The sequence below is a fragment of the Tachypleus tridentatus genome, chromosome 10 (genome assembly GCF_004210375.1).
Source record: "Tachypleus tridentatus isolate NWPU-2018 chromosome 10, ASM421037v1, whole genome shotgun sequence".
In the NCBI taxonomy this organism is placed as follows: domain Eukaryota; kingdom Metazoa; phylum Arthropoda; class Merostomata; order Xiphosura; family Limulidae; genus Tachypleus; species Tachypleus tridentatus.
In genome coordinates this window covers 106,064,306-106,077,215 of record NC_134834.1, presented here as the reverse complement: position 1 = coordinate 106,077,215, position 12,910 = coordinate 106,064,306, and the positions used below count along the sequence as shown (strand labels likewise).

The following is a 12,910-nucleotide window of genomic DNA, read 5'->3' as shown; positions in this document are numbered from 1 at the left end:
GTGTTAATACCCGTACCAGCCATTCTGAGATACAAGTTATTGAACAGTGGAATTTAACTAAATCAACATTTCCATATTTGTTACTTTTACCAACAGTATACTAACCTGTTTGCAGGTAAGGGACAAGCACAAGGATAGCAAGGACCTTTTCTAGGATCTCCATAGTAACCAGGGGCACAAAGTTCACAGTGTGGACCTGATGTGTTACTTGTACAGTTCTAAAGATTAATTTGGATTCTGGTTATAAAACATCAAGTATTAAACTATATTAATGAAGAATAGTAGTATTTAACCAGGTAAAATATTACTGATTGATAGGTTAGAAAAAAAACGACCTTTAAACTCAAAATAATTATAATAGAACTTTATTTTAACCAATGATTTGCATTTTCTGCTTCAACATTATACACAAGGTGAAAATTTACTTTAATACAATTTCACTTTGAGTGATAACTATCTTAAGAACTATTTGAATAGTGTACAATGACTTGAAAACACATTAGTCTGAGAAACATGAAAAAAACTAGTTGAATAACGAATAATGACTTAAAAAACTCATTAGTGCGAGTAACAGCACAAACCTAAATTACATTAATGGTTAACAGTTTGATAGAAAGCCTTTTGCTGTATTTTATAATGTAATATGAAACATACACTACATTAACAGAAATTACACCATATTAACAAGAATCAAAGTATAGGAGAAGCTGATGATGAACAATTGCACTTGAAACTCATTAAGTGTGGTTTAATAAAAATTACTCACAATACAGACTGATGTTTCTTTATCACAGTATGTAGTCTTGTTATTACAATCACAAGGTTCAGCCCAGCCAACTAAGTCCAAAATATCTCTACTGTCGAGAAAATTAGGTTTTCTCTTTCGATAGAATCCATCAGATGGGTCCTAGATACAACATAAGCATTTATTTGTTTAAATATTTAAAAGACAATGAAACCATTACAAAATTAATTCTCTTACATCCAAATTTAAATTAATACTACTAAATAAAAGTATAATTTACAACTTATGCCATTTGTGAATTGGCTGAGAATTGTATAAAGTCACAAATATTTTACTTAAACACTGATTATATTTAACACTTATTGATATTTATATATTTTCAGAATTAATGATAAAGATAACATTACAAGAAAAACTAAACAAAGCTCAAACATTATAGATCTAGTTGCTTAAATAATAAGTTGATCTAATAAAAAATTAAAGGAAAGGTTACATAACTTAGAGTAAGTTGTTCACTATTATAAAATGCTAAAAATTACACTAATCATTTATGTTGTGACTATTAAAAAAAATGTTTAAAAATCATAAGAAAAAAAAACTGTTTAAGTGTAATCCTTGAGGGTATTATGCATACTTTCCATTTTAGTTATATTTACTTTGATGTCTGTAAAGTTGTGAAAACGTTTAGTAATTCACAAAGAGTATCAAAACACACTTGTGAAACACTTAACTATCAGACAGTTGGGGTGTGTTTATTTTTCCTTCCTGTCGTCTGTTCAATCTTTTTGATTTTATAAAAACATTACTATGTACATAAAAATTCCCAGTCTCCACAGATCACAAAGTGTGTTCATCTTTTATGTCGAGCGAATGATGGAAAAAGCATTGTACTTTAGAAAAAAAAAGTTATTATAACCTCATTACGGCTATAAAAATAATACTCAAAAAAGGTAAAGTGAAAAAAATAATGAGCAGTTTCAAGACAGTTTACAACTATTACCTGACAAGAAAGGCCTGAGCAGTTACAAAACAGTTTACAACTATTACCTGACAAGAAAGGCCTGTATAATGAGGTGGACATCTACAGTCTTCTACTCCAATAGCTTTGGAAGAAGTTTCAAAGTGGGAAGATATCTGTGTAGCCACTTGCATGGATACAAAGTTTAACCTATGTATCATATAATGACAACAATGACATACTGAAATATAGTTAAAGTGATGAATTAATACTATTTGCATTAAAATTCATACATCATTTTATATACTAGGTTACATATTATCAGATAGGAGGGCTACAATTTTTGTAGCCAGCTGACCATTAACTGCAAATGTAATGCCAGATGATAATACAAGTTCATTAAAAAATGGAATTTTATACACTTTCATATTTGAACTAAATGTTCTATAGTGATCTACTCTAAAATTCTACAAGTACTTCTCTTATGTAACAAGTTTGATTCTAAACTAAGTTGGATTCATAGCTTCCACAGCCATCAGTGATGTCGAGAAACCCACTTGTTGAGAAATTTATATGCAAAAACGGCTCGTTAAGTCATACAAACATTATGAAAGGTTTCTAAACAACTATTCACAATTCAACTTGAGTAAGGTACACAATGTATGCAGTTGCACACATCTCAAAACACAAATCTTAAGAGGAACTGATCATGTAAATTAAAAGGCTAAAAGTGAATTAGGGTCACGTGTGCATGCACGCATGCACACACACACACACACACACAGAAATTCATATTTAAGCTTTAATAAGCTAATTCCACACAGTTTCCGAGTTTAGAATAATAATCATTTTAATAAAATTAAATTATTAGAAACATGTATGGTAATCCAAAAATTGAAGTTACCAAGAAAGTAAATCATTACTGGTAGCAAATTCTACCAGAAATTTATAAACAGCATTGAAACATGTGTTATAGAAAATATAACTTTTCTTAGCCTTGTTTTAAAATTTCCAATTTTATGAATTAGGAATATTGAAACATTACCACCAATAGTTAACATTTGGAAATTATATGGTTAAATTACCTAATATTACTATAATGACAAATTTAATAATCAGAAGGACATCATCCACCTTTAAAATTTTAAGACTATTAGTTTCATTATTTCCCAGATTTCTAAACCCCGATTATCAAAATTCTTATTTTATTGACCATTAGTTTATAAGCAACAATAAAATCCTTGTACAATGAATACACAAGTAATTTCCTATTAAATATTAGAGTTTATTTAAAAAGGGATGAACAACCAAGACTACGTACTAGAAAAGAATTATAATTTAAAAAAATAATTTAAATGCACATTAGCATCAGCATTAAGAAAAGATTAGAACTTGTTTTCACAAAGAAGTACATATTAAATAAAATTGTTGTAGAGAATATAGCCCTTCTTATCACAAAAATAGTTAACTCTCCAAAGTTGAGCAACAAACCAATTAAGAATCCAAAACTGAGCAAGTGTTTATTTTTTTCAAATAAAATACGTGCAAAATTTGGTGATAACATACCTTTAAGTTTCAAATATTCTATAAACAGATAATGCAACAAGCATCTCTAGAGCATTTATGTAGAGCACTTGATTACAGATGAGCATTGGCTACATTAATTAGTGACAGGTAAAATAACCAGTTTTAAGATTCCCACAAGTTAGTTTCTGTTACTGAAAGTTTAATTTTTAATATAATTTCAAATTTATTAGAAAAAAAAATTATGAAAATTTGTTTCTTATACCAATCCTTATAGTCATTATTTTTCAGTTTATGAATAACTTAGTAATTATCCACAATATATTATTATTACACAGCAACTTTCTTTTAATTGGGAGATAGTTTCATTTAAGAATATAAACAGAACAACACAATTAGAGATGAATAGACAATGGATGCAAATATCAAATTCTCCTCTTTTGTCAAAACTGGTCAAATGTACTCCGTCTTCTACAAAATTAATATCCTTATCCAAGTGGTGCATTAATATTACTACTATTACTTCTTTCTATTGATTGTAATTTCTGTTAGATATATTAGGTTTGGATCAAAATTATTACATAAATGATTTAATTTCTATCAATTTTAAAGTGTAAATATATACATTATGGTTTGGAGACCTGTTTCTCATAATATAGAGGTTAGCCCTTCAAAGACATCAGCTGTATAGTGTACAAAGCATTGACTATTCTACATGTTACAGACATCTAACATTCACCTATTATTGTCCAGTAATTCCTGTTTCACCTTGTATTTAAGTTTTTTAAAGGGACACCAATTTACTGTAAAAAGAACTACATCCAAAGAGCAATGATAACATCATTTACATCAAAATTATATTTGTTTTTTTGATAATTACTACTAGTTATTATGGCTTAATTGTGACACCATGTGCAGCCTACAAACACACAAGAATTAAGTTTAAACCAATGTTAGAGATAAAGAAGTTGTATGTTTATCTCAACTGAAACTAGAAGAAAGATGAACAATTTGGTGGGTTGATCATTTACTGAATTGTTAGCTTAGTGATAGTTTCCTGCTTTGTTTTTCATGCTTGTTGAACATAGAAATAAATGAACAGTAACATTTTAATGTAAAACTATGCCACTCTTAATTTCTAGCATCCATATTTGTATTAGGGGTACAGAGTACCTTGGCCATTCCTACGTAGAGTTTATGATGATAGACTAGTTTTAAAAAGTTCTTTAAACCATCTAAAACCAGAATATTGCTTTTAAGGATCCAAAAATAGTAACCCAAGTAATTTGATAAGTTTTATTTTTCAAATGTTTGGAATATTACTGAGTATAACTGAAACAGATATGGTAACTATTTTAAAATTTTATAACAAATTTGAACTTAATAGGATTCTCATGCAATTAAAGAATTGCATATAACAATTTAAGTTAAAAACAAAAAAGAGTATTTTTTATTTTTAGTAGACTTTAACTAAGAGATAATTGTATTTTTAAAGTATTTTTTGTAATTTTGTTGTACTGATTTCATTAATTAAAATTTATGCATATAATTTGTTTTACATATAAAACCAAAATTACCATCACCTTTACCCATACATGTAATAGTGAATTGTTCTTGAATTTTTAAATGTTATTTAAAAGATATTAAAAAAATATGTATTTTTAGTCTAGATGAATTTAAGATTTTTAATCATTTTTATGGAGTTAATAAAAAGTTTTAATTGTAATGGATTTACCATTATATGTTTATTTCAATAACTACACACATTTCAGTTTGATGCATGTGACATACATTGTTGATGTGTATTGTGCCTGTTCTTTAAATTTGTATAATTTTCTTGAGAGTAAGAATCAACATTACTTGTTTTACAAAAATGCTAGTATGTTTAAACATCATTGAATGTTATAGAAGCTTGTCTTAAACTATAAGCCAAAACAGTAGTGTTATTATTATTATTAATAGTTAGCTACAACCAGTGTGCTACAAGCCTCAGAAGCTATAATTATGATTAATAACTATTAATCAGAAAACTACAGAACTGGACCAGAAGCATTTATAGATATTGAACATTACAAACTGTTCAACTTCATTGAATTAACTTAAGATGTTAGTATTTCTACAAGGAAATGATCCATCTTCCTCAGTATGTAGTGAGCTTGTAACCAACCATTGTAAGGCCAACCAACTTAGCTAGCTTGAGCAAGGTGTGACAGTATCAACTCAGAATTTGCTCATTATGGATCTGGATTGTCAACAAAATATTTAGTTCTAAACTGCATATAAGGGTATTATTTGAAAGATTGTAAAACTCTTGTATATAAACAGTCATTTGTAATAACTATTAGTGGTAGCAGTTATAAGTTGTATTCGTTTTTTGTTTGTATATTAAAATACATTTAAGTAAAGAAAGTTCTGTATATCAATCTTGTTGGCAAATATCGTAAATTTAACAATAACATTTATTTAATTTCTAAATTAAAATTTCTAGTTATTTAAAGTAGTAATACATAATACAATAAATCATAGACTCATCCAAAATAAATTATAGTACATAACATCATTCAAAAGAAACATGGAGGTAGGATGAGTTTTTTTTTTTTTTACAGAGTTTAATATAATTATCAATATACATTTTTCCAAGTCTTTTAATATTTATCTATCATTTTTATAAATTCTAAATTTAGTACACTGTTTAAGATTAATTTTATTTATACTAAACCTCTAAGTTGTAAGTTGCCTGTAACATGATTATGAAGAGTCTATAAATTCACTACTGAAACAATTACAATGCAAGTAAGAATTTTTTTGGTTTATTTTACCAAATGAAATTTTTGTTTCTTTTATAGTTTATAATACTGGAAAAGAAAAAGAGAGAGAGAAAAGATGTGATTGGAAGTTTTACATTGTACAATGTTAAGATTATATTTAAACATTAAGGGTAAACTGCCTTCTCACAACTGGCTTCACACAGCAAAAGGCAGTTAGAGTTGTGGGTTCAGGCATTCAACTCCCAACTTTTAAACAATTCTTGTTAGTTGCTGGTGAGTTTTACATCAGTGTTTGGACTATCTGACAGATGGAATATCCTTAAACATTTGGACGCTGTGGCTACAGACATTATGTATTACGACTTGAAGATGTCAATAAGAACTAGTAATGGAAGAATAATTTAGAATTTGTCTCGTTAGAATGTTTTTGCTTAGTGTTAAGTTCATTATTGTTTTTAGTGTCAGTTTTAATCATCTGTGAACAATTAGTGTATTTATTAGTATTTGATTTATGGATTCATATACAAGTAAAAAAAATTCAATGTGATAAAGAAATCAGGCTTTTGGATACAAGCCACCTTTAAAAACTATGGTGGTAATTTATTTACTTGGTTACATTGAATTAATGTAATTTTTCAAGCCAGGATTGTTGCTGGCTTACAAAAGTGCACACGCTGTAAATGTTGCCAAGAAAATGATTTACTATATACCACACAAGATAATGTGAAGTAACATTCATTAAAACAAACACAAAGTATGGCTATCTAATATTTTGGTTTCAGAAGGTTTCCTTTTATCCCTTCTCTCATTAACCCCTGCACCTATTTATCACTGTTTTAAGTCTTTGTATTGTATAATATACACTTTGCATCTGAAATTCTCATGTTACATTTCATTCTATACAAGGTGGTGCATAATATTACAGTAACTTGTGGGTTAGCTGGATAATGAAAAATTGAAATATTAACAGAATTAATACTCCAAACAAACATATAAGAATGAAGTTAAGGTAATAATAACACAGTTGAAACTGTACACCTGCCTGAGATTTGATTGTATGGATTGATCAGATGGTTAAAACTTCTGTACTGTTGTGCTCCTTTTGAAGCAAGAGCAGTGTGCAAACTATGCAATATTTTGAGCTTCTGCTTAGGATGCTGAAACAGATACTAAAATATTAATAAAACTGGGCAAAAAACTGTTCTAGCTAAAAAAACCTGTTCATTCACAATATTTTTCCTGTCATCTGCTCAAACTTTAATAATTTGTTTTGAGCCACCTTTTCAAACAAAAACGAGTTTCACAATCTTAAAATTACTATGTACATGATGATGGAAGAATGAATGACTTATAAATGACCAACACTTAAAGATTTCACATGAAATTACTCCATACAAACCTTCTAAACAATGAGCAAAAGAAAGTTTTGAATGAAAATTTGACTATAAATACAGATGACTTTTGCTATATTTATCTCATGTTTTTTTAAAATGTATATACCAGAAACTTAGTCTAATGTTATTGGTAACCCTTATCTTTCTCTCTTTCAAATGCATGTTATTTCACCAACATGAAAACACTTTTCTTTCACAATGCTAGCATCACTCTTATTTCCAGCAGTAAACAAATTGCATTGTTGTATCCCTAATCATAAATTTAACATCGATCTTCCATAATTATTCTGGTGCCCTATTACTGCCATCAAGACTTTATTGTATGTTTTGCTTAAAAGCAAATGCTTTATTTGCTGGGTCGAGATTAACAGAGTGCAGGTTTACCTGAAATAACATTGGCTAATGCCATCCAATAATCTTACATTTACTTACGATTTAACAAAATTACAAATCATTAACTCTCCCAACCCTCTCAGTTAAAGCCGGAGCCAGGACTATTTCTCCGATATTTTGTTTCCCCATTGCCAATAACATGCAGTCAAAGCTTTAATAATGTGTGTCCTACCCTAATGCATGTATTTTTCTTGAGGACCTGTTTTATTTTCCAACCCAAATCTAAACTTTTATCTGATGTTAATATGTTCTTTCATTACCAGTAACATATATCTAAGAAATAAGTCAAGAGATAGCTTAATCTACTATAGAAGTGTTTGAAATTTGTCTAGAAACTGATTATTTCTAACCTTGCTAACTTAGCATCAGGACCTTCAGTAGCTCTGATCAGTACAGCTTCAAGTTTCTGAAGCACAACCATCATCATATCACGTGTAACTGGCAGCTGGGAGTTATCCAACCGTTTCCACTCATCCTATGAATAACCACATAAAATGTTCATTGATTTCTTCATAAAGATGGCAAGAGTACAGTCAATCCATCAATTCATTTAAAAAAAAAAAAAAGGCTAATATTAGTCAAATTTTCTGCATTTTGGTCTGGGCTTTAGTTTCTTTTATGTCTAATTATAATTAACTTATATAAACCTTAATATATATATATATTAAAAAAGTAATGTCACATGTTCATGTAGAATGAATGAAGGATAGTATCAATTGAAGGGTAGTTGAACATAACTACCACCATAAGGATCACAGAAAGTTTACCAATAGAGGAAGATAAAATCAAATGTATTAAAGGTAATAAAATTGTCTTCAACATCACGCTACATTACAATTACCAAATCAGTATATCATTAAAAATGGTCAACTGTCCAGCATTAGTAACAAATGAACGTTGGATAATTTAAAATGTTTGAAATGCATATTTGGAAACATTCTCATTTAGATAAAGGAAAACAATAGAGGGGGTTCTCAACTTTGTTATAGAATGATGGATCTGGATGTATAATAAAATACTGGTTCAAAACTTTGCAAAGCCATGCAGGCACACAAGTGAATAGTTTTACGATGCCTATATTAGCATATCAATATTGGTATACGAGTATATAGTATGTAATTGCACTTAATAAGTACGACTTAAAAACAATATTTTATTGAAAAACTGTTAATACTAGACAACTTCAGCAGATAATTTATACACAACTTCCAGGCTTAACTGGAAGCACTTAACTGTAATTATGTTATGAATTAAGAATTTCTATATCTCAGAATCACAAGATTTGCAGGTTTTTCCATCTTGGGTTTGAACTTTAAAATGAGTTAAAGTACAAAGAGATAAATTACCTCATGGAATCGAACTGTATGACGTCCCATTAAGCTTAACGAAGAGGACAAATGTTTTAAAGCAAGACGAACGTTTCCTTGTAACACCACCAGAGGATACTCATTTAACCTACTATTAGGAAATCGAGTTTGACCATGGCTTTCGATTGAAAACACAAGTTCACCGTTGTAAGCTAACACCTGAAAATAATTAGTTTGTTTTTACAACAAAACATCTGTATTGCCATGTTGAATTTTTCCCTTATTCTGAAGCACCAAAAACAAAATCTAGGATATATTATAAATTAGAAATATTCTCGTTCTTCTGTTACGAATAAGTAAATAATTACTATATGTACAAGTTAGCTTGTATTACACCCTGTTCACATTTTTTTCATATTTATTTTGGACCCATAATTTTGATTACTTAACCCATGTGTATAGATAATTATGATTTCATAATCGGTAAATAATATCTTCAAAAAAGCATTTTATTAATCAATTAATAATAAAAACATATGAATTAACTGAAAACGTTTCATGTTTAACATTTTTAATATAAATGCTTCAAGCAGCCCATTAGAAAAGTTGAAGACTTATAATGATAGAAACTGGTATTTGATACCCATGGTAGGCACAGTGCAGACAACCCATTATGAAAGTTTGAGCTTAACTAAAGCACACAAACTTAAAAGTAAGAACAAGCTGCTAAATTTAAGTAAATCTATTAAAATTTAAAAGAGAATTTAAATAATTATGTAAATGAATTTTTGTTTACAAAAAATGGCACGGTAAAGAGATATCTAAACTCCCAACCCACGTGAATTTCAAGGAATCCATTCTCAATCAGGAGAAATTATTAAAATTTGCTTTAACAATAATTATAATGTAATAGTGATATAGTATTGTTGTTGTTTAGTTTTGTTATTTCAAAAGCACTAAAATCATTGAAATAATTATAAACTATAAATATACACATTTTATTCTGTTACAAACCTCAATACGTTTTAGCAGCCCACACAAGCTGGTCATGACCAACAATTTGATAACTGCTGGGATATTATATATTATATTATATATACAATGGGAAAATTTCCTTATTAATGAAGAAAAACACAAGCTGAAACAAGTGTGGTATGTATGTCTTTTCTACAAGAAATTTTAAAGTTTTTTTGCAGTTTATTTTGCTCTATTTTGACAGAACACTGAATCAGTTGTTTCAGAAGTCTTTTTGGATCACTTGTTTACTTTTGCTTTTGTTGTTCTCAATATCAGATAGTACTTAATGTGCCAACAGGGATGTTGTGACAACTTTACACGTTAGTGCTGGAAAGGGTTAACAACTGCAAATATATTCACTGGTTATGTAGATGGCGTGTGCAATCCAGCTAACAAATACTGAGAGAAAAGGAACCAACAAGGTAACACTATTGTAATAAAGAGCCAAGATTTCCTCTACCAACAGAGCCTCGGTACTTCATCAGTTCTTTTCTTTACTATTTCTACAGAATCATCTCCAGATAGGGAAAGCTAACAATCTATTCACAGTTCCAGTAAAGGCAACTGTTTAGCTGTATTATTAAAGATTACTTTCATGTACACATTGTCCCAATTCCTCACACAACTTACGGCTCAACTACTTTTCAAACTCGTATTGCTTTGCAGATTTCTAGATCAATTCTTCCATTAATAAGTAGGTCTATCTGATATGTGCAAGGAAATCAATAATTCACTTGATAATCCCACACAAGGAATAATAGACATTTTATGTAAGTGGAGTTGATAGATAATGCAAATTTCACTTCTGGTGTATAAATGTTTATACACAAAGTCAAGTATGTGGCTTGCTTTAACCACATGTCATACTGAATGACCACTACAGTATAGTATATTCCAACATAAGATTCATGAGGGGGGCATGAAGTCTAGTAATGAAGGCAAAGATGTTTGTTTACAGGTTGGCAAAAAATCTTAACTGGGTGTGCATGCATGCCCAATGTTTTCCAAACTTATTCATCCACCTGAAAAGTAGGCGTAGAATTATAGTGTAGCATAGACATGAAGACAAATTATGTTTAAAAAACCTTGAATTTTTAATAGATTACAAGAGACTATTGACATCCCAGTAATTGTAACTGCTTTAATTCATACACTGGCAAGGAAACTGTTTCTTTTATCCTATATTCCAACAGATCAATATCGTAGGTACTCATAGTTAGTATTATTTATGAAGAAATGTGTTTTGTTATTAATTACACCACAATACAACTGATGTTTTTCTTGTACATTTTAAAGTAGATCATGAGTTATTAGCAAACATGCATATTATACTGCTAATTTTCCCTAATTACTGTTTAATGTTCATAAATATTTTTGATTTTCTCTTCTATGAATATAAAATTGTCTTTACACTGTTGGTGGAAAAATGTCAAAAACATGCAATGAAATTATTTTTGCCCTACTTTCATTTTTGTTTTTGCTACTTTGTTCCTTTTGGTGGACAAAGAATTCTAATACTTTAATACGAGTTATCAACAAAAATTAAAAATTCAGCCCAATGAAGCAATAATCCTCTAAAATCTATGAGATTTCTATAGAAAAAAAAAGCTGTTTTTTTTTTATATATAAAAACTGTCTAGACTGTTTGTTTGTTTTGATTTAAGCACAAAGCTACAGAATGGGCTATCTATGCTCTGCCCACCATGGATATTAATACATTAAAACCCAGTTTTTAGTTTTGTAAATCTACATACATACTGCTGTGTCACTGGAGGGGGGGGTGTTCAACACCTATCAATCTTGAGTGATGATATTATAATATTTATTATACAGAAAATGTTTGATAATGAAAGACTAAATGACCAAAATGGCTTTTATACTTTACACAGTTTGTCAATAAAACCACAGGTATGCAAGCTTTATCACAATTTTTGTGTTTTTGTACAAGTTTTTCTTCTATGTTTTGGAAGGAAACTCTCAACTCTTGGGTATTCTTAGTAAAATGTAATAAAGCTTCACACTCTTTCACAAAATATATATTTTTTATTGTAAGCAATGAGTCAAATGATCCACAAGAAAAATAAGATTTCTTCCACAGAGTTGATGAAATTCTAAGGACTTTAACACTACCAGTTAAGCCTAGTATTTAAAAAAAAAAAAAGTCATAAGAGAAAAAGTTTTCCTTCCTGCATAGATTGCCAAAAGCAGACAAACATTCTTACCTTGTCTCCCAAGAACTTGTCTGGTAAGTTCCAATAAATTGGTTTATCAGGAATATGCTTTATACCTACAGTAACATCTCCTACTCTGTTGGGGATGAGAACAAATGTCTGAAGCATAGAAAGATGAGTGTCTCCTCTTAGAGTTAATGTTGCTTGTCTAGAGTTCATTGTTATCTAATGGTTATGAAAAGTAAAAGAATAAATAAATTTAGAAAGTAAGCAACACATATCTAAAGACAACTCATTTTACTGACAGTTTCATAAATATACGTGTATTATCTTTTGTAGCTTGTTTAAAAAAAAGCTTTACAACAGCATTTCTTTTAGATGGAGAGAATAAAATAATGTTTAATAAACAATTTAATCTAAATTTAATAGTTTCAGAAAATTTATGTTTAAGGTAAGACACACAGAAATTTTGCTACTATCCATAAACACTGAAAAGTAACAATCACCAAATGTTTATTAAAAAACATCTTATAAACAATCTTTTGAAATAATTACATAAAGACATAAAAATCCTGTATGCTTAGCTTGTATGTGTTATTTTATTAAAATAAACTTCAATTGTTATTAACATGT

General features: G+C 29.1%; 1 protein-coding gene across 1 annotated transcript in view; it reads right to left on the bottom strand.

The window, feature by feature from the left end:
* Positions 1-12,910, bottom strand: part of LOC143228434 (laminin subunit alpha-1-like) — a 118,678-nt gene that overhangs the window by 59,470 nt on the left and 46,298 nt on the right. The window contains exons 28-33 of the mRNA XM_076459695.1: positions 12,329-12,502; positions 9,129-9,308; positions 8,133-8,257; positions 1,793-1,913; positions 767-907; positions 106-218 (exon numbers count right to left, since the gene is read on the bottom strand). Of these exons, the coding sequence (XP_076315810.1) occupies positions 106-218; positions 767-907; positions 1,793-1,913; positions 8,133-8,257; positions 9,129-9,308; positions 12,329-12,502 (854 nt within the window). The remainder of the gene's footprint in view (positions 1-105; positions 219-766; positions 908-1,792; positions 1,914-8,132; positions 8,258-9,128; positions 9,309-12,328; positions 12,503-12,910) is intronic.